General features: G+C 40.3%; 1 protein-coding gene across 1 annotated transcript in view; it reads right to left on the bottom strand.

Annotated features, from left to right (window-relative positions):
• FCRL5 (Fc receptor like 5) overlaps positions 1-22,562 on the bottom strand; it is a 57,758-nt gene extending 35,196 nt beyond the window's left edge. The window contains exons 1-6 of the mRNA XM_052637576.1: positions 22,466-22,562; positions 7,756-7,776; positions 5,477-5,731; positions 4,140-4,391; positions 3,577-3,855; positions 1,044-1,322 (exon numbers count right to left, since the gene is read on the bottom strand). Coding sequence (XP_052493536.1) covers positions 1,044-1,322; positions 3,577-3,855; positions 4,140-4,391; positions 5,477-5,731; positions 7,756-7,776; positions 22,466-22,562 — 1,183 coding nt within the window. The remainder of the gene's footprint in view (positions 1-1,043; positions 1,323-3,576; positions 3,856-4,139; positions 4,392-5,476; positions 5,732-7,755; positions 7,777-22,465) is intronic.
• Positions 22,563-23,346: the final 784 nt, after the last annotated feature.

Here is a 23,346-nt window from a genome sequence, read left to right as displayed (position 1 = left end):
CAAGGACTTTTGGACTCAGAGGGAGAGGGAGAGGGTGGGATGATTTGGGAGAATGGCATTGAAACATGCATACTATCATGTAAGAATTGAATCACCAGTCTATGTGCGATGCAGGATACAGCATGCTTGGGGCTGGTGCATGGGGATGACCCAGAGGGATGTTGTGGGGAGGGAGGTGGGAGGGGGGTTCATGTTTGGGATCGCATGTACACCCGTGGTGGATTCATGTCAATGTAAACCAGTCAATTCTAAAGAAAAATCAATCCTGAATATTCACTGGAAGGACTGATGCTGAAGCTAAAGCTCCAATACTTTGGCGACCTGATGCGAAGAGCCAACTCATTGGAAAGGACCCTGATGCTGGGAAAGATTGAAGGCAAGAGGAGAAGGGGGTGGCAGAGGATGAGATGGTTAGATAGCATCACTGACTCTTTGGATATGAATTTGACCTAACTCTGGAAGACAGTGAAGCATAGGGGAACCTGGCGAGCTGCAGTCCATGGGGTTGCAAAGAGTCAGACACAACTCAGAGACTGAACAACAACAAAGGTTAAATGAGGTCATAAGAGAAGATTGATCCCCTAATCAGATAGGACTGGCATCCTTACAGATAGGAGAGGAAGATACCAGAGACCTCTCTCTCTTCAAGGACAGAGAGGAAAGGTTATGTGAGGACACAGAGAGAATGTGACCTACTACAAGAGAAAGAGGGCCCTCTTATCAAGAGACATGGCCCCAGATCATTCCAGCTCTAAAATTCTATTTATTCAGGAACCATTTCATTTAAAAAGAAATTTTTAAATATGAAGATCCCACACATATGCCAGTCATTGAATACTTTCTCTGTCCTCCATTTCTAGGAGTTTCCAAAAGCTCCCACAATCCATTCTACCCCTAAATCCCCCTGCTGTTAGTCTAACTTCTGGCAGATTATTCATAGCAGTAAATTATTGGCAATGATCAACACCCACTCCCACTCAACCACCTCATGGTCTTTACAAAGTTTGAAAAGCTGTTCTGCAAATGATAGTTGGCAGACACACCTTTCACACTGATGATCACTGAGTTGCTCTTAACGGAAAAGCGACCGTTTCTGGCAATACAGTAATACTCTCCAGCATCGCTGTTTTGCACCACAGGGACCTTGAATTCTGTTTTTGAGGAAGTTTGAAGCTCTCTGTCCTTCCGCAGTCTGTGTTGTTTTTTGTACCAAGAGACTGTGGTAGGCCTTGGAACTCCACTTACTGAGCAGATGAGAACCAGCTCCAGACCTTCAAACACGAACTCTGGATGGGAGTGTATTCGGATATCAGGAACAATTTCTAAGTGAATATAAATGACATGTGGGGTTCTTGGCATTGGAGTGTCACAGAATGAGACACAGAAGAGTCACAGAATGGGAAGGGCTGAGTCTGCTGACCTGATGGGAAGTTGACCTGGGGTGGAATGAGATTTCTGCTTGGGAAGAAGGAGAAAGTGCTGGAGAGACAATTGTTTGAGAGAACTTCAATTCCTAATGAACTGGTGGAGCCAGTTCCTGAAATTGAAAGTGTTAGTTGCTCAGTCCTGTCCAACTCTTTGTGACCCCATGGACTAGAGTCCACCAGGCTCCTCTGTCCATGGAGTTCCTTAGGCAAGAATACTGGAGTGGGTAGTCATTCCCTTCTCCAGGGGCTCTTCCCAACCCAGGGATCAAACCCAGGTCTCCCACACTGCAGGCAGATTCTTTACCATCTGAGCCACCAGGAACCAATTATTCCACAGGGAATAAAATGCCCAGCCTCTCCTCATGCCCTACCTGACAGAGCATGGGCCAGTCATCCTGGAAATTACACCCAGTGCCCAACACTGAAGTGGTGAGGATGGCAAAGGACAAGAAGACTTGGCACTGGAGGTACTTGTTCTGAAGCTGTGACAACTTCGGTGCTTTGCTGGAAATCAATCATTGACATATACAGCAAGCTTGCCCTGGAGTAAGCACTTCTTAACACCTCTGCCTGTCAGTTAGATGGTCAGAGGAGGTGGACCTGTGACAGTCCTCCTAAAATAGGAAAATCTGGGATGAAAGTGTTCTACACTCCAGGTGGTTATGGTTTTACACTAGGATATTGGCTAAGGGCAATGCCATTTTGAGTTATCCTGGAGGCTTGAAAAACAAGGGAAGATACCTGGGAACAGATAAGGAGTAGGATTTGGGGTCTGGGTTCCATCAGTAACATGAAGGGAGATCCTATGCTAGAAATCACTGTGTTGCAACTGTTGAGTAACAACCTCTCCACTTCCTCTCAGTTGTCCAGTCCAAATCATATACCTAATATCTAGACAGTTTCAAGGACTTCCCTGGTGGCTCAGATGGTAAAGAATCTGCCTGCAATGTGGGGGACCTCGGCTTGATCCCTGGGTTGGGAAGATCCCCTGGAGAAGGGAATGACTACCCACTCCAGTATTCTTGCCTGGGGAATTCCATGGACAGAGGAGCCCGGTGGACTCTAGTCCATGGGGTCACAAAGAGTTGGACAGGACTGAGTAACTAACATTTTCAATTTCAGACAGTTTGGAAGAAACATGAAACCATCTCTTTTGCTTGGGAATGGGAGCAAATTGATGGAGAATGCTAACCACTTTCACTATTTCCTCACTCAGGAGAGCATGTACCCCAGATCTGCATCCGTCCTAGTGCTCCTATGAGATATCAATAAGTCAAAATAAATCAGAAGAGGCACTTGACCATTGGGTGGCACTCACGCTTGAAGACCTATACAGTTTCAGAGACTTAGGAAAAAGCAATAGTGGGTACAAAATGAAAGTGAAAGTCACTCAGTCGTGTCCGACTCTTTGTGACCCCATGGACTATACAGTCCATGGATTTCTCCAGGTCAGAATACTGGAGCAGACAGCTTTTCCCTTCTCCAGGGGATCTTCCCAACCCAGGGATTGAACCCAGGTCTTCTGCATTGCAGGTAGATTCTTTACCATCTGATCACAAGGGAAGCCCAGTGGGAACAACATCATCCCTAAATACATCCAGTTAGAAATATTTGCTCCCCAAGCTCTTGTCCTTTAGATTTTTTTTATTCTTAAGTGCTCACCTCCAGGCATCTAGCATTCTAAGAATCTGTCCATCTGGCTGAGCAGAGTCCATCTAGCTCAATCAAAGGGCTCTGTGGTTTATGCCTATAGTGTACATGTGTGTGCTCAGCCGCTTCAGGTGTGTCCAGCTGTTTGTGACCCTATGAACTGTAGCCCGCCAGGCTCCTCTGTCCATGGAACTCTCCAGGCAAGAATACTGGAGTGGGTTGCCATGCCCTCCTCCAAGGGACCTTCCCCACCCAGAGATCAAACCCAGGGCTCTTACGTCTCCTGCATTGGTAGGCGGGTTCTTTACCACTAGCACCACCTGGGAAGCCCATGCCTACATGCCCACCAGGAAAAAAACAAAAAAAAAATGATGTCAAGGAAGCCTAACTTCAGAGGAAAAAGAACAAGTTGTGTCTCACAGTACTGAAAGAAAAACAAACTGCTGTGTCATTCTGCCCGTCCCTTCCCAGCCCCATTCTGGAAAATCTCAGCACTCACCTTGTACGTGTATCTGTAATTTCTGGCTCCGTTTCTGGACAAGGGAATTAATTCTCCGTGCCTCACACCAGTAAGACCCTGAGTTTTCTTTCCGTATGGGAGAGAACTGGAATTCTGGGGAGATTCTCCATTCTGACATCGTGGATGGTTTGACGAAGCGGAACTGGAGCTGGCCTTCTGGCCTCTGTAGAGAGAGCTGGCTCTCACAGGTCAAGGTCACTGTGTGCCCCTCGGTGGGCTGGGTAGAGCTGGCTCTCAGCACGGGACTTGGAAACAGCTCTAGAGAGAAGGATCACGATATTTCTCAGGGAAGTGAGGTTTGGAACTGCTTTGGAGAAAAACACAGTTCATCCTCAGCACCCGCAAGCAGAACATACAAAAGCAGGTGGAAAAGATGCCACCTTTGATTACTAATACCCTCCAAAGCACAGTAGTACTTTCTCTATTCCTTGTAGGAATGCTCCCTGAGGTTCAGTAGTATTTCAGACCACCCTTTTTATCCTCTACAATTTCAGGAGTCCTCATTTTGACTAACTTATTTCACAAAAGAAAGAACACTTTACCTTGGACTACAATTTGAATTTTGTTCGAAGAAACCGAGTGAGTATCTTTAACTCCACTACAGTAATATTCACCATTGTCCTTCATACTTGCTTGATGAATATGGAAGTCAGAAGTTTTGTTAAGGATTTTCAGGATTTTTCCATTCTTGTACAATGTCATGTTATTTAGTACTATGTTTGCCTTTGCTTGGCATCTCAGAACCACGGAGTCTTCTTCAAACACGTCAGATGGAGCCTGCAGGATCAGGTTGGCTGTAGGAAACGCAAGGGAGTTGTTTGTTTCTTCAGATTGCTTCTCCCCTCTTTTCACTATTATTCTAAAAGATTTTATAAGACTGGGAACTAGGGAAAAGGATGCTTAAAGTAATCATCATTTCTTTTTTTCTGATTTTATCCGTTTAATTAATTAATTTATTTTTGGCCATGCCACATGTCTTGTGGATCTTAGTTCCCCAACCAGGGATCAAATCCATGCTCCCTGAAATGAAAGCGCAGAGTCCTAACCACTGGACCACCAGGGAAATCCCTTTATTTTCCTGGCTTTAAAAGGAACGCATATGCTTGAGAAAATGCTTAAAACAGAAATGCAAATTAACCTTATCAACTCACCAGATTTTGTCATATATTTTTCCAGTTCTTTTATCTATGTGCATGTATATGAGTCTGTATATATTTCTTTTTATGAAATTAAAATATTTATCCACTTGATAACTTGCTTTTCATTTACTTTACTATGAATACTTTCCTATGTCATCAATATCATTCCTTAACCTGGTTTTCAATGACCGCAACATTTTCCTTCAATGGCAGTAAGATAATTTATTTAATGAATTTTCTCTTCTTGACCATTCAAGATTCTTCAATTTTGGTTGTATATATCTATGACTATTTCAGTAGGTAAATTCTTAAGAGAAGAATTGTCAGCTCAAAAGGCTAAACATTTTCTTAACTCTTTGCTACTATACTGTTCCTTGTTCACTAAATTAAAGAGCATTATATTATAACTAGAAAGATACTGCCTCAAATTCATTCAAAATAGGTGGTTTTAGGACAGAAATGGAAATTACTCCCACTCTATCTTCTATCTACCTATCTATAAAATATTAATAAATCCTCACATAGAGTTTTATTCCAAATAAATTTTATAAGCCTCAAACTAAACATAGATTCAGAAACCATTCAAATAAATTGCTTCTCAAATTTTCTTTTACCTGAGCAGCTTGTAAAATATATAAATTCTTGGGCCCTATTTCTATAGCTTTTGAATTAGCAAATGCAGCTGGGTTTTGAATCACTTTATTATTCCTAAACTTTTTTTTCTTTCATTTCTTTCCCACCTGCAGAAAAGATTAAGTCCACACGATCACTTGAGTGTGAGTCCTGGGCCTGGCATTTGTACCCTCCAGATTCATGGACCTCATAGGTGTTTCCTGTTGTCTCATATTGTATTTCTCCAGGAAGATACCAACGGTACAATTTTATTTTCTGTGGTGCATTGATCTGAAATGCTTTGCAAGTCAGTGTCACAGTCTCTCCTTTGAAGAGAGTGGTCCATGGAGGATGGAGGGAAATTACAGATTTTATTTCAGTTGCTGTGGAGGAAAAAGAAAGAATCTAAGGTGGAGTGGCCTACAGTTCCCATCACAGTGGTTTGTGAGGCACAGTCCAGAGGCCTTGACTTTGGAGGATCCCCAAGAAATCCCTGGGAAGGTCACTGTTCATGGCTTTGTTTCAACCAGAGCTCTCACCCAGAAGAAAGCGATTGCTGAAGAGATGGCAGTGAGCAAAGAGATTTCAAGATTGCAATACCAGTAAGATTAACTGCCAAATGTCAATAGGAAAAATGATTGGTTAATTTGTTATAGAATTGGATTCTGGAAAAAGTCATCCTCTGCCACTTTATCATGTTCATAAACTCATAAGAACTTCACAAGGAGTTGTTAAAATCACAGTTTTGCACTTTGCACAAAAAAAGGGATAATCATATTAAGATTTTGGCACTAACAAAACTTGAGAGATTAACTTGCTTAACGCTTTCATTTTATAGATGATATACAGAAAAAGATAAAGATAAGACCACATATTTCTCATTCTCAAAGTCAAGAAAGCCTTCCCAACTAGAAAGCTCCTTGAAAGTCAAAAGAGGGTGATGATCCTAGTAGGGGCCTATAGATATAGAAGGAAACTTAGGAAACTTTGGGAGGCCATTGCAAGTTAATGATAGCCCAAGAAAGCTACTGGAACATTGTTCAATGAAGCAAGCTTGCTTAATTATAAAACTGTAAACAAAACCACAAGATATGACCCAGGCCACTAGATGGAACAACTGTCACCACCCTTCCACTAATATGATAATCCTAGTTTGACCTCATAGGGTCAGACAATTTTCTGCCTAATATGAAGGAGGAGCTAATGATGTATGCCTTATGTTTGCAGCCACATGTACTTGAAGAAGAGGTCTTCTCCCCTCCTGTTTTTCTCATTATAAAACTGTAACCCACTCAATCCTCGGGACAGAGTTCCCTCACCTGTCCATTTCCATCTCTTACAAGCATCTTATATTAATAACTTTACTTCTTGCCTCTCAGGAAAAAAAAAAAAAAAAGAGTGATGCTCATTCTACACATAGGTCTGTTCACCACAATCCATCTTGGCTAAGAGATGTGTACACACACATGGGGGGATCCTTAGATATACCAAATTCAGACTCAGAACCAGGCAAACCAAAATGATTGGCCAAAGGGAACCAGGAAGAAATGCCCCATGTAAGTGATGGAGAGATTCTCTCTGAGTCTGCCCGTGTATCTATCCACATACACTGTACCCTTTTTCCTCCTAATAAACACTTAACTGTTTCACTATCAAAAATAAATAAATAAATAAAAAGTCCATCATAGATAATTATGGTAAAGCAAGGAACAGACAAGGTGTTAGCTAGAATCCAGAGATGATCTAGATAAGGAGGAAACACTGATGCATCTGGTTTTAGACAGGAGACAGGTTGCAGACAGTTCTTGCTATTCACGGGTCTTCAAATATCCAGGATACCCTCTGATCCAAACAAATGTCAGTGAAGAGTCAGAACTCTAAAAAATGTAGGCTACAGACAATTTATCTTCTCCCCCAATCTCCTCTTATTGTGCATTTCTTCCTTTTAAGGGCCCATCTGTTGGATGCTCTATTCTCCACACATTTCCTGGAGAGAATACTGTAGAGAATGAAACATTCCCACTGTGATGTTTTCAGAGCAGTTTTTTGGGTTTGATGACTGGAGAACATCTTATCCCAAGTCTTAAACATTTGACATGGAGTTAAGATGTCCTGCCTTGTGATCTGAGGTTCGTTTGCAATAGGAGTAAGTGCAGGGCCCAGTGACAGCCAGTAGCTGCTTGAGCATTTGCTACTTTTTCCGGGGAGGGTCTGAGGATGACTATGCAGCCATCCAGGCCGTAGGGCAATCCCAGTAAACCAGGTCGCACGTTCACATCCTTGTCAATGTCAGCAAGAGAAACAGGAGATATTCGAGATCCTCAGACAATTGTCACAAGTATTTCATATTTATTAGAGAGACATTCTTATCCAGCAACACTGAAGAACATAAGAAAGGAGAACTCACCAAACAGTCCACCGACAGGAGCTGTAAAAATATAAAGAGCCAGAGATGAGCACAGAGCAGGGATTCTTTGGCTTTTCAAAAGTAATGCTTGTTTTTTTCTGATTCACTTATTATTTTTTTGTTAAAATTTATTTTAAAAATATAACAGTCATTTATCAAATGTCTATGTATATTGGTCATTGTGCTTGGACTATTAAGATGAATTTTAAAAATAGTATCTGATAGCAAGAAGTTAATTTGGGGGGGTGTGATAAACAGAAGCCTGAAGAAAGTATTATAATACAGGGTGTAGATACTAAAAATACACATGGGGACATCATAAAGGCAGAAGGGTCACCCATCCCAATATGTAGGGTCTGTGTGTGGGAGTGAGTGTGTAGCAAAGGAAGTGATGCTTGAGAAAACTGGATGAGAACATAGGAGTCAGCCAGGGAAAGGTGTTTCTACGTGGCAAGAGATGATGGAGAGGGCAGTCGAGACAGAAAGGCCCCAGATGTGAAGAAATAGCACTGGGTGTTCAGCTGGGTAAGAGAGTGGTTATGGAAGGTAAAGAATTTAAGGGAAATCAGATTGGACAAGCAGACAGGGTCTAAGTTATGAGCGGTAAGCAGCTATGGTTTCATCATAAAAGTAACAGGGAACCATGGAAACGTTTCAACAGGAGGAGTGACAAGAGTAAAAGCTGTAACTTCGTTGGAGCACTCTGGAAGAGGTAAAGCAGAAGGACTGGAGAGAAGGCAGAGCAAGATATAGTGATACTTAAATTTCTTCAGAGTATTTATCTGAAATCATCTCACTTGTTTGTTTGTTCACTTTCCCTTCTCTACAATAGAATCTGTATGACAGTGGGGACTTCTTATTTTCACCATACATCACACAGAATTTATAACAGTGCCAAACTCATCAGACATGTTTCATAAATGATTACTGAACAGTGAATTAATTAGAAGTACTAGATCAGTAAGTATCTCTACTTGAGAGGATATGAGTTTTTTAAATTATTTATTTTAATTGAAGGATAACTACTTTACAATATTGTGATGGTTTTTGCCATACATCAACATGAATTGGCCACAGGTACACGTGGTCCTCACATCCTGAACCCCCCTCCCACCTCCCTCCCTTCCCTATCCCTCTGGGTTGTCCCAGAGCAGTGCCTTTGGGTACCCTGCTTCATGCACGAACTTGCACTGGTCATCTATTTTGCATATGGTAATGTAGATGTTTCAGTGTTATTCTCTCAAATCATCCCACCCTCGCCTTCTCCCACTGAATCCAAAAATCTGTTCTCCATCTGTGCTTCTTTTGTTGCCCTGCATGTAGTATTGTCAGTATTGTCTTTCTTAATTCCATACATATGCATCAAAACACAGTATTTGTTTTTCTCTTTCTGACTTACTTCACTCTGTATAATAAGCTCCAGTTTCATCCACTTCATTAGAACTGACTCTAAAGGGTTCCTTTTTATATGAGTAATATTCCATTGTGTATATGTACCGCAACTTCTTTATCCATCCATCTGCTGATGGACATCTACGTTGCCTCCATGTCCTAGCTATTGTAAACAGTGCTGCAATTAACACTGGGGTACATGTGTCTCTTTCAATTCTGGTTTGAGAAGATGCAGGCTTGAGAAAGGGGTAACCAAGAGGCAGAGAAGGCAAAACTGACAGGTTTTGTATATTGATTACACATTCCAATGAGGAACAGACTTGAGTGATTCATTCAGCAGGAATTTGTGGAATTTGTCTAACCATATCTAGGAACTGGACAAGGCAATAGAAATCCAGCAGTGAGCAAAAGGGATATTATCTCTGTCCACATGAGGCTGATGGAGAAGTAATCCAAACCTAAGTGTTATAATCAGAACAATGGATTATTTGCCATTTTCTGAAAACCTCGACACCATGGATTTTGTATTGTTATATAAGTAGCGATTATTTTTCTGAGTGTATTCTATATGGTAGATATGCAACCTATATCATTCCATGTAATCTATTCACTATCCATATGAGGAAAGTTTGATGATTGTCCTTATTTTACAGACAAGAAACTGTTCAGGCTAGCAGAGACATCACTACACCAACAAAGGTCCATATAGTCAAAGTGTGGATATGAGTTTGAAAAAACTGTGGGAGACAGTGGGGGACAGAGGAGCCTGGTGTGCTACTGTCCATGGGGTCACAAGAGTTGAAGGCAACTTAGCAACTGAATGATGAACAACAACAACAAATACTTTTTTGAATGTATTCTATATGGTAGATATTCCCCTATGTTGTTTCATGTAATCTTGTCACAACCCCTATGAGGAAAATTCTATGATTATCCCCATTTTACAGATGAAAAACTGTTTGATAGCTGGTAGAGGCAGAAGACTCTACACATAGACATCACCAAAGGGTCAATACCAATATCAGATTGATTATATTCTTTGCAACCAAAGATGGAGAAGCTCTATATAGCCAGCAAAAATATAACTAGAAGCTGACTGTGGCTCAAATCATGAACTCTTTATTGCCAAATTCAGACTTAAATTGAAGAAAGTAGGGAAAACCACTAGATCATTCAGGTATGACCTAAATCAAATCCCTGACAGTTATACAGTGGAAGTGACAAACAGAATCAAAGAACTAGATCTGATAGACAGAGTGCCTGAAGAACTAAGGATGGAGATTCATGACATTGTACAGGAGGCAGTGATCAAGACCATCCCCAAGAAAGAGAAATGCAAAAAGGCAAAATATTTGTCTGAGGAAGCCTTACAAATAGCTGTGAAAAGAAGAGAAGTGAAAGGCAAAGGAGAAAAGGAAACATATACCCATCTGAATGCAGAGTTTCAAAGAATAGCAAGGAGAGATAAGAAAGCCTTCCTCAGTGATCAATGCAACGAGTAGAGAAAACAACAGAATGGGAAAGACTAGAGATCTTTTCAAGAAAATTAGAGTTACAAAGCGAACATTTCATGCAAAGATGGGCACAATAAAAGATAGAAATGGTATGGACCTAACAGAAGCAGAAGATATTAAGAGGTGGCAAGCAGACACAGAAGAACTATACAAAAAAGATCATCACAACTCAGTAATCACGATGGTGTGATCACTCACCTAGAGTCACACATCCTGGAATGTGAAGTCAAGTGGGCCTTAGGAAGCATCACTATGAACAAAGCTAGTGGAGGTGATGGAATTCTAGTTGAGCTACTTTAAATCCTAAAAGATGATGCTGCGAAAGTGCTGCACTCAATATGCTAGCACATTTGGAAAACTCAGCAGTGGCCACAGGACTGGAAAAGGTCAGTTTTCATTCCAATCCCAAAGAAAGTCAATGCCAAAAAATGTTCAAACTACCACACAATTGCACTCATCTCACACTCTAGGAAAATGATGCTCAAAATTCTCCAAGCCAAGCTTCAACAGTATGTGAACTGTGAACTTCCAGATGTTCAAGCTGGATTTAGAAAAGGCAGAGGGACCAAAGATCAAATTGCCAACATCCACTGGATCATCAAAAAAGCAAGAGAGTTCCGAAACATCTGCTTTATTGACTACACCAAAGCCTTTGACTGTGTGGATCACAACAAACTGTGGAAAATTCTTCAAGAGATGGGAACACCAGACCTGCCTTCTGAGAAATCTGTATGCAGGTCAAGAAGCAACAGTTAGAACCAGACATAGAACAACAGACTGGTTCCAAGTTGGAAAAGGAGTACGTCAAGGCTGTATATTGTCACCCTGCTTATTTAACTAATACGTAGAGTACATCAAGAGAAACGCTGGGCTGGAAAAAGCACAAGCTGGAATCAAGATTGCTGGGAGAAATATCAATAACCTCAGATATGCAGATGACACCACCCTTATGGCAGAAAGTGAAGAGGAACTAAAAAACCTCTTGATGAAAGTGAAAGAGGAGAGTGAAAAAGTTGGCTTAAAACTCAACATTCAGGAAACTAAGATCATGGCATCCAGTACTATTACTTCATGGCAAATAGATGGGGAAACAGGGAGAGACTTTATTTTGGGGGCTCCAAAATCACTGCAGATGGTGATTTCAGCCATGAAATTAAAAGACTTTGCTCCTTGGAAAAAAGTTGTGACCAACCTTGACAGCATATTAAAAAGCAGAGATATTACTCTGCCAACAAAAGTCTGTCTAGTCAAAGCTATAATTTTTCCAGTAGTCATGTGTGGATGTGAGAGTTGGACATAAAGAAAGCTGAGCAGTGAAGAATTGATGCTTTTAAACTGTGGTGTTGGAGAAGATTCTTGAGAGTCCTTTGGACAGCAAGGAGATCCAACCAGTCCATCCTAAAGGAAATCCATCCTGAATATTCATTGGGAGGACTGATGCTGAAGTGAAACTCCAATAGTTTGGCCACCTGATGAGAAGAACTGACTTATTTGAAAAGACCCTAATGCTGGGAAAGATTGAAGGCAGGAAGAGAAGGGAACAACAAAGGATGAGATGGTTGGATGGCATCACCGACTCAATGGACATGAGTTTGAGCAAACTGGGGGAACTGGTAATGGACAGGGAGTTCTGGCATGCTGCAGTCCATGGGATCACAAAGAGTCAGACACGACTGAGTGACTGAACTGAACTGAACTGAACTGAGGGGCAGAATATAATTTTTAACCCATTTATTTGAACCCATCTTGTTTGATCCCAATGCATATGCTCCTGGCCATTACCCTATCCTGCTCCTCTGTTTTGGTGCCACGCTAGGACGTCTTCTCACTTCCGGAGTATTCCATGCAGCTTCAAACTATGAGGCCCTTTTTTATTACATTTTCCTGCACTCCATCCCTGCCCCCTCCAGCTCTTACTGTCCCTCTGTTTCATGAAGTCATTACCAACGATTTGGCATATAGCTTACTATCCACGTTTACCATCATTGGTAACTTTTGCTTGAACAATTGTTTACATGAGATCTTGTTGCATAGATGTATCTTGTACATTGTCTTTGTAGAATGAAGACCCTTATATGTCGTGAGCTTCCTAAGTACAAAATGCTGTTTCCCATGTCTTCTCAATGTAAACACTGTGAGAAATCATACAGATACCACATTTCTCTTTGATTCCATGAAAGGAGTCACACTGGAGAGAAATCCTATGTAAACAATGTGGAAAAAGCTTTTCTCAGTCATAAAAGCTTTCAATCATATGAAAGATTTCACACCAGAGAGAAACCCTATCAATGTAAACACTGTGAGAAAGCATTCAGAAACCACAAGTCTCTTTGAATCCATGAAAGGACTCACATTGGAGAGAAGCCTTATCAGTGTTAAAAAGAGGGTCAAAGTTCGTGAAGAACCCATATTTGAGAAGAACCCTCAGTTGCAGCTTGTGAACTCTTAGTTGTGGCATATGGGATCTCATTCCCTGACCAGGTATTGAACCCAGGCCCCCTGCATTGGGAGTTCAGAGTCTTAGCCATGGGACCACCAGGAAAGTGTCAGGTGTATAGTTTTTGTTTTTGAGGGTTGAGTTTTTGTTTGTTCGTTTGTTTTGGTAGTTAACTTTTCACTTTTCATATTATAGTAGTAACAGTCTCACAAAATAAGTGTGAAGTATTGTCTCCTTTGAGAAGACTTTGTGAACAACAGTAATATATATTGTTGAAAACTTTTGGAGAACTTTGAAGTCATCTACTCAGAGATACGGTCTAGGTCTATTTTATGGGTGTTTTCTGGTGTACTAATTCAGACACTTCACCTTTTAAAAATATATTTATATACTTATTTAGCTGCATCAGGTATTAGTTGTGGTGCATAGGCTTGGTTGCCCTGAGGCATTGGCATCACAGTTCCCCAAATAGGGATCCAAGCCCTATCCTCTGCATTGGAATAGGGATTCTTAACCACTGGACCAGCAGGGAAGTCCCTCAAGCATTTCACTTTTTGTAGTCCCATTTTGATTTTGGGTTTTTTGGTTTATTTATTTTTGTTTTATTTTCATAGTTTCAATAATTTGTTTCCTTCGGGAAAATTATGTCTCATGTGAATCGTCTTAGATTTTGGCATATACTTGTTCATTGAGTTCTTTCTTAGTCTTTTTCTATTTCTGCAATGTCCATAGTAATATCCCTCATTCTTCCTGACTGTATAAATTTGAATATTCCCTCTTTTCCCTAGATCAACCTTGCTTAAGATTTGTCAATTTTGTTAATTTTTCTATAGAACTCACTTTTGATTTCACTGGTTTTTCTCTATGATTTTTCCACTCCCCATTTCATTCATCTCTACTTTAAATTTTATTCTTTCCTTTCCTCCTCAAATCAGGTTTGGTGAGTCATCTTTAAAGTCTGTTAAGGTCAATAGACATGGTACTGATTTTCAGTCTCCCTCATTTGCTAGCAGAGGCATGAAAAGGCTACATCTTTTTTTTAGGTTTCACTTCAGATGCAAGCCATAACATTTGAGACTTTGGGAACGATATGATATCCCTCAATATCTCTATTAATATTTTTTGTTTTCAAGGGCATTTTGCACAATATTTATACAGCCTCTTTTCATGTTGGTGTCATTCACAGGTATATCTATCACACACTTGGACTTTCACTCTTAGTGTCTTTCATCTAAAGTGTGCTTTCTAGACTTCCCTGGTGGCCTAGTGGTTAAGAATCTGCCTGCCAGAGCGCAAGACACAGATTTGATCTCTGGTCCAGGAAGATTCCACATGCCTCAGAGAAACTAAGGACATGCTATGCAACCAATGAGCCAGCACTCTGGAGCCTGTGCTCCACAACAGGAGAAGCCACTGCAAATGAGAAGACCAAGCATCACAACTAGAAAAAAAGCCCATGCTCAGCAATAAAGAGTCAGCACAGCTGAAAATGAATGAATAAATAAACTAAATCAAATTAAAAATATAATAAAAAATACACTCTGCTTCTTCTACATAGTACATACTTAGATCAGGGTTTGTCTATTTCGTATGAGGTGACACTCTCTTCTTCCTGTTTGGACCACATCATTCATTCACTCTTAGTATTATTGACATAGATGCAATACACCTGGCATTTACCTTTTGTGTTTTACAGTTCTTAAATTTTTAATTCTTCCAGAAGGTAAAGAATCTGCCTGCAATACAGTAAACCCAGGTTCAATCACAGGGTCGGGAAGATCCCCTGGAGAAGGGGATGGCTACCCACTCCAGTATTCTTGCTTGGAGAAACCCTTGGACAGAGGAGCCTGGTGGGCTATTGTCCATGGGGTTGCAAAGAGTTGGACATGACTGAGCAACTAACACTTTTAATTCTTGATGCTGCTGCTAAGTCACTTCAGTCATGTCTGATTCTGTGCGACCCCATAGACGGCAACCCATCAGGCTCCCCCATCCCTGGGATTCTCCAGGCAAGAACACGAGTGGGTTGCCATTTCGTTCTCCAATGCATGTAAGTGAAAAGTGAAAGTGAAGTTGCTCAGTCGTGTCCAACTCTTCGCGACCCCGTGGACTGCAGCCTACCAGGCTCCTCTGCCCATGGGATTTTCCAGGCAAGAGTACTGGAGTGGGTAAGTCCTTTATAAATTTATTTTTCATTAAATGAATATATTCTAGTCCTTTCATTTCTAAATGGCTTCTCCATTAGATATTAAAAAAATTAGAGTTTCCTCTTTTAAAATATATGCATTGATTACATATTATCATAGCTTAATCCCAGGGATACAAGAAAGCATTCATATAAAGCTTTATCTTTTTCCATTTTTTTATTATTGTCATGCAGATTATATTAATGATATAATCCTCTCAACTATTTTGGTACACTTGTGTACCATCTGTGGTCATTTCCTTCGCTCAGAACAGTTTACTCTCACGCTTGTGCTTTTGAACGGCAAATGTACTAACATGGGTATCACATTGCTATATATTGTAGTGTACTAACACATGACATACATAGGATTTTACATAGTTCCTTTCACATCAATTAAGATAAAATTGTATTACTTCTGCCTTTTATTCTTATGGCATTAAATACACAAGTGTTTTTCTTTGTTAATGTTAATATGAACTACTTTCTGGAATCCCTAGTATTCAAGCTGAAGAACTCCTCCTGTAATTACTGTGAGGCAATTTATTAATATATCTTTTCAGTTGTTATTGATTTGAGAGCATCTTTGTTTTGTCTCTATCTTTCAGAAGGTAGTTTTGGTCAAGATGGAATTCTTGGTTGATAAGTTTTTTTCTTAACACGTCTTGAATGTTTCCCTCTGCCTTCTGGCCCCCCTGTTTTTTTGCTGAGATATCACCTAATTTTACGAGGGTAATTTTACTGGTCATTTTCCAAATGCCCTTTATTCCCACTATAGAGTTCCAACTCCTATTTCTAAGCATATCTAATATTTCTGTTACAAATTAGATATTTTAGGCAATATAATGCAGGTACTCTGGGTACTGGACATATTTCTTCTGCACTTTGTTATAATGAAAGGAAAGTCGCTCAGTCGTGTCCAACTCTTTGCGACCCCATGGACTATAGCCTACCAGGCTTCTCAGTCCATGTGATTTTCCAGGCAAGAGTACTGGAGTGGATTGCCATTTCCTTCTCCAGGGGATCTTCCCAACCCAGGGATCGAACACGGGTCTCTCACATTGTAGGCAGACACTTTACCCACTGAGCCACCAGGGAAATGATGAGTACCAGCATTATCAGTTTTTTGTTTGTTTTTTTTTTTTGTGGAGAATGTGAGTAATGATTCAACATTACTTTAATGAAGCTTGATCCCCACGTTTTGAGAAGACAGTGCATTGAATTATGGATATGCAGATTATGATCTTGGAGAAGGCAATGGCACCCCACTCCAGTACTCTTGCCTGGAGAATCCTGGGGACGGGGGAGCCTGGTGGGCTGCTGTCTATGGGGTCACACAGAGTTGGATGCAAGTGAAGTGACTTAGCAGCAGCAGCAGCAGCAGCAGATTATGATCTGCTTCCCTAGTGGCTCAGCTGGTAAAGAAACCACCTGCAATGCAGGAGACCTGGGTTCTACTGCTGGTGGGGAAGATCCCCTGGAGAAGGGAAAGGCTACCTACTCCAGTATTCTGGCCTGGAGAATTCCATGGACTGTATAGTACATGGGGTTGCAAAGGGTTGGACATGACTGAGTGACCTTCACTTTCATGTCTTCTCATCATTCTTAGCACCTAACGTAATGCTGTGTATTAATGTTACTGAATAATTTGTTCAACAAATGAATAAATATATTTTATTCTAATAGTTTCAACTTTGGTTGAAAAACCAACCAGTTGATACATGTGAATTGATAGACTTAACACCCGCCCACAGACATAATGAGAATGTCATTTGTTGAGAGTGACATAAACAAGATGGTAGAATAGAGGTCTCTAGTTTTTCCCTTACAGAAGCAAATTTTTGGCAGCCTATTATAAACAAAAGCTGATAGCTTTGAGATCTAGATGGGAGATTGTGAAATCCTGCTGGAGCCCAGTAACAACAAAAGGCCATTTTGAGAAGGTAGGCACATGCCCTAGGAGGTGACTCACTGACTATCATCCCAGCTACAGACTGAAAGCTGCCCCATTCTCCTGTGGACTCAACTCTAGCCCCACTTGTCCATGCTCCTACCACCTGCCTCTTCTGCCGAGGAATCCATGCTCATCCATTCCCCTGGTAGCAGGCCCACCAACCTCAGACTGAGTTCTGTTGCTGAAGCAGTTCTGTGACCCAGATCCAAAGGCAAGTCACAGACTAAGAGAAAATCTTATATGTATCCTTATATATGGGGCTTCCCTGGTAGCATAGACAGGAAAGAATCTGCCTGAATGCAGGGTAACTGGGTTTGATCCCTAGGTTGGAAAATCCCCCAGAGAAAGGGAATGGCTACCCTCTCCAGTATTGTTGCCTGGAGAATTTCATGGGCAGAGGAGCCTCGTGGGTTACAGTCCACATGGTCACAAAGAGTCAGACACAACTAAATGACTTTCACACACACACATATACACATATATATATACACACATGAAAAGTTCTACAAGTTGAAATTAAAGGCCACTAGCAACTTGAAAACACATGAAATTGTAAAACTCACTAGTAAAGGTGAATATACAGATGGTTTGACCTATGATTTTTCAACTTTGTGATGGTGCAAAAGCAATATGCATTTGGTAGAAGCCAGACTTTGAATTTTGATCTTTTCCTGGGCCAGCAACACACAGTATGATACTCTCTTGTGACGCTGGGCAGCAGCAGTGTGGCAGTGCTCCCAGTCAGCCACATAATCAGAGGGGTAAACAACAGACACACTTGCAACAATTCTGTATCTATGCAGTCACTATATTTTTCACTTTCAGTGCAGTATTCAGTAAATTACATGAAGGATTCAACACTCTATTATAAAATAAGCTTTTTGTTAGCTGATTTTACCCAACTATAGGCTAAGGTAGTGTTCTGAGTATGTTTAAAGCAGTCTAGGTTAGGCTACAATATTTGATAGGCTGTGTGTATTAAATGCATTTTAGATTTATGATATTTTCTGCTTATAATGAGTTTGTTAGGATATAACTCCATCATGAATTGAGGAAGATTAGTATAACCAAATTCAGAATATGCTAAACACTGTGTCTTAGTCTATACAATTTGTTATGACAAAAGTGCTGTACATTTCTCAAAGTTCTGAAGGCTAGTAACACTGGCTGACTCTGGCACAGTCCATCATAGACAGCCACCTTCTCACTATAATCTCACATGGAAGAAGCATAAGAGGACTCTCTTTGACCTCTTTTATAAGGGCACTAATCTCTTTTATGATGGTTGTGCCTTCATGACATAATCATCTCCCGAAGGCCCCTCCATCTCCTAATACTATTACCTTCAGTGTAAAAATTTTAATATATGAAGTTTGAGAGGAAATAAACATTCATAAAATCTTATATAGTGGTATGTAAACCACTTTTAACTCTAGCAAAAAAGTTTAAAAAGACAAAAGTACTAAAAATTAACTATAGCTACAATAATTTGTTAATATATACACAATGTAAAATTATGTAAATTGTGATATCTATAATAAAATGGAGGATAATTAAAGGGTAGAGTTTTAATACTTGATTTAGATGAATTTCTTAATTTAAATTCTTATATTTTATAGAGGTCCCATAGCAATCACAAAGAAAAAAATCTGAATAGATATAAGTGAAAGTGAAGTCGCTTGGTCGTGTCTGACTCGTTGCGACCCATGGACTGTAGCCTATCAGGCTCCTACCTCCATGAGATTTTCCAGGCAAGAGTGCTGGAGTGGATTGCCATTTCCTTTTCCAGGGGATCTTCCCAACCCAGGGATCGAACCCAGGTCTCCCACATTGCAGGCAGACACTTTACCATCTGAGCCATCAGGGAAGCCCCAAATAGATACAAAGGACCCCCCAAAAGTCAAAACTATCTTGAACCAGAAGAACAAAACTGGAAAAAACATAATTTCTGATGTCTAATTATTACAAAGCTGTGGTAATAATCAAAACTATTCATGTTGATATATGGCAGAGGCCAACACAATATTGTAGAACAATTATTTTCCAATAAAAAACAATCAAAACTAGCATAAAAATAGACAAATAGATCAATAGATCAGAACAGAGAGCTTAGAAATGAATCCACACTTTTATAGTCAACTGACCTTCAAAATAAACTGTGGAAAACTCTGAAAGAGATGGGAATACCAAACGAACTGACCTGCCTCTTGAGAAACCTGTATGCAGGTCAGGAAGCAACAGTTAGAAGTGGACATGGAACAACAGACTGGTTCCAAATAGGAAAAGGAGTATGTCAAGGCTGTATACTGTCAACCTGATTACTTAACTTTTTGCAGAGTACACTATGAGAAACACTGGACTGGAGGAAGCACAAGCTGGAATCAAGATTGCCGGGAAAAATATCAATAATTTCAGATATGCAGATGACACCACCACCATTATGGCAGAAAGTGAAGAGGAACTAAAGAGCCTCTTAATGAAAGTGAAAGAGGAGAGTGAAAAAGCTAGCTTAAAGCTCAACATGCAGAAAACGAAGATCATGGCATCTGGTCCCATCACTTCATGGCAAATAGATGGGGAAACAGTGGAAACTGTAGCTGACTTTATTTTTCTGGGCTCCGAAATCACTGCAGATGGTGATTGTAGCCATGAAATTAAAAGATGCCTACTCCTTGGAAGGAAAATTATGACCAACCTAGACAGCATATTAAAAAGCAGAGACAATACTTTGTCAAAAAAGTTCTGTCTAGTCAAGCCTATGGTTTTTCTACTGGTCATGTATGGGTGTGAGAGTTGGACTGTGAAGAAAGCTGAGTGCCGAAGAATTGATGCTTTTGAACTGTGATGTTGGAGAAGACTCTTGAGAGTCCCTTGGACTGCAAGGAGATGCAACCAGTCCATCCTAAAGGAGATCAGTTCTGGGTGTTCATTGGAAGGACTGATGTTGAAGCTGAAACTCCAATATTTTGCCCACCTGATGCAAAGAGCTGACTCATTTGAAAAGACCCTGATGTTGGGAAAGATTGAAGGTGGGAGGAGAAGGGGACGACAGAGGATGAGATGGTTGGATGGCATCACCGACTCAACAGACATGAGTTTGGGTGGACTCCGGGAGTTGGTGATGGACAGGGAGGCCTGGCGTGCTGTGGTTCATGGGCAAAAAAATCACACACAACTGAGCAACTGAACTGAACTGATCTTCAAAATCAGTACCAAAAACACACAAAAGGGAAAGAACAGTTCCTTCCATAAATCACTCTGTGAAAACCGAATTCCCACATGAAAACAAATAAAATTGGATTCTTGTATCTCATCATATACAAAAATCAATTTGAAATAGATGATTTAAATATATGACCTGAAACTGTAAAACTGCTAAAAGGGAACACAGAGAGAAAGCTTCTTGGCATTGACCTGGCACATGAGTTTTCAGTATGACCCCAAAAGCATAGGCAACAAAAATAAGAACTAAAACAAATGGGATTGCATCAAAAATAAAAATATTGCAAACAAAGGAAATAATCAACAATATAAAGAGCAACGTATGAAATGGGAGAAAATAAAAGAAAACCATCTATCCAATAAGGGGTTAAAATGTCTAAGGAACTTAAACAAATAAATGGCAAGATACAAATAACCTGATTAAAAAGTAGTTAAGAATATGAATAGATATTCTCAATAGAAGATGTACAAATCTCCAAAAGTTTATAAAAAGATGCTCAAACATTAGGGAAACACAAATCAAAACCAGGAGATAACACCTCACGTTAATTAGGTTGGCTATTATCAAAGAGTCGGACACGACTGAGTAACTGAACTGAACTGAACTGATTATCAAATAGACAAAAGATAACAAGTGTTGATAAAGAAACTTTGTACATTGTTGGCAAGAATATAATTCACACAGTCATGATGCAGAAATAGTCTGGAAGTTCCTAAAAAATTAAAAATAAAACTATCATATGATCTAGTAACCCCACTTCTGGGTATATATCTGAAGGAAATGAAATTAGTATCACAATGAGATTCCTGCACTCTCATATTCATTACAACATTATTCACAGTAGCTAGAATATTGAAACAATCTAAGTGTCTGTCTTCTGTTTAATGGATAAATAAAAGGTAGTATGTGTATACACACACACACATATATGCAATGGAATATTATTCAATTTTTAAAGAAAGAAAGAAATCATGACATTGAGACAACATGGATAAACCTGGAGGACATTATGCTAAGTGAAATAAGCCAGACAGAGAAAGACAAATACTACATGATCTCACTTACATGTGCAATCTGAAAAAGTTGAACTCACAAAAGCAGAGACTAAAATGGTGTTTGCCAGCAGTGGGTACGCTATAGGAGAACTGAGGACATGTTGGTCAAAGGAACAAACTTTCAGTTGTAAGATGAAGCAGTACTGGAGATCTAATGTAGAGTACGATGACTAGTTAATAATAACGTTAAGTTGAAATTTGCTAAAATTTGCTAAAAGAGTTGATCCTGAGTGTTCTTACCACACACAAGGTGACTAACTATGTGAAGTGAGAAGAATGCTAACTAGCTGATTGTAGTAATTACTGCATAATATATGTGTATCACATGTTAAATACATATAATTTTAATTTGTCAATTATGCTTCAATAAACCCGAGGGGGAAAAGAAAAATATCAAGCATCTTAGGTTTTTCCCCTGCCTTGCCCACTTCCCCCTGAGAGTCCCTGTCTTCATCTCCCCTTCTTTGTGCTCTTTAACTGCCAATCACTGATACCATTTGCTTTTGTGTGTGAAAGAAGGAGACATCTTTTGTCTTAGAAAACTTGTCCTCCCATGTCCAGCACCACAGCCTTGGATTGTCACATAAGGAATAAACACACCTCCTTTGCAGACAGAAAGGTAGGGTCTTATCTGAATGAGACCATATGAACAAGCAAACAGAAAACACTTGCTGCACTTCATGATGTAGCATTATTTTGTAGAAAAAAGATGAATAATCCCTTAGTGCTGTGGTCACTGTGGTTTCCTTTTCTATAAAGTTGAGGCTCTGACCACTCTTGCAGCCTCAAAGGAAGAATCTCTGAGCTATATGGTGAAGTCAGAGAACATAATCTCTCGAGGCAGGAAAGAATCTTTGAGCAGGGGCTGAGCCCCCCCAAAAAGCCAGGTCCGTGGTAGAGAGATGCTGTCCTAACCCAACCCAGGACCCATGCTGAGCTGTTTTACTTACCCAGGATCAGCAGTGATACCCACAGCAGCATGAAGACTTGGGCCGCCCAGGGCTGAGGCCAAAAGAGAAGCTTTCTCAGGAATAGTGCGTTTGTCATTGATCTCACAGTTGTACACTATCACCCTAGCCCTAAGAAAGGCATCTGTGAAATAGCTTTTTCAAAGAGCAGGATGCATTAGTAAACTAGAAAAAAGGAAGTGGGAGTTCCCATTTTTAACTACTTATCAAAGTTTCCTGCCCTGTGATCAAAGTGATAAAAATAAGTGTTAGGGTTTTTGATACCACATTTCTATTGCTGGGAAAATGCCTTAAGGAAAGCATGGAAGATAGCTCTAAAATAATGTTTATTATGACATCATTCATAATAGCCAAACACTGGAAGAAACATCATAGGATTGAATAAACATGGTGGTGGTTTAGTTACTAAGTTGTGTCCAACTCTTGTGACCCCATGGACTGTATGTAGCCTACCAGTCTCCTCTGTCCCTGGGATTCTCCAGGCAAGAATACTGGAGTGGGTTGCCATTTCCTTCTCCAGAATAAACATAGGACTGCTTAAGAATATTGTGATACATCAAAATAATGACACACCATGAAGACATTAAGAATGAGATAAGCTTGTACATGTAAGAAAACAAGACAGCCTTGATCAATGTGAAGAGAAAAACATGGGGGGTAGGTAGATTGGCATTTTTACTAATATTCAGTTCAGTTCAGTTCAGTCGCTCAGTGTGTCCACTCTTTGTGACCCCATGAATCTCAGCACACCAGGCCTCCCTGTCCATCACCAACTCCGAGAGTTCACTCAGACTCACGTCCATCGAGTCAGTGATGCCATCCAGCCATCTCATCCTCTGTCGTCCCCTTCTCCTCCTGCCCCC

The sequence above is a fragment of the Budorcas taxicolor genome, chromosome 3 (assembly GCF_023091745.1).
Source record: "Budorcas taxicolor isolate Tak-1 chromosome 3, Takin1.1, whole genome shotgun sequence".
NCBI classification, from domain to species: Eukaryota; Metazoa; Chordata; class Mammalia; order Artiodactyla; family Bovidae; genus Budorcas; species Budorcas taxicolor.
Note: the sequence above shows the minus strand (reverse complement) of the source record. Positions and strands in the feature narration are given on the sequence as shown.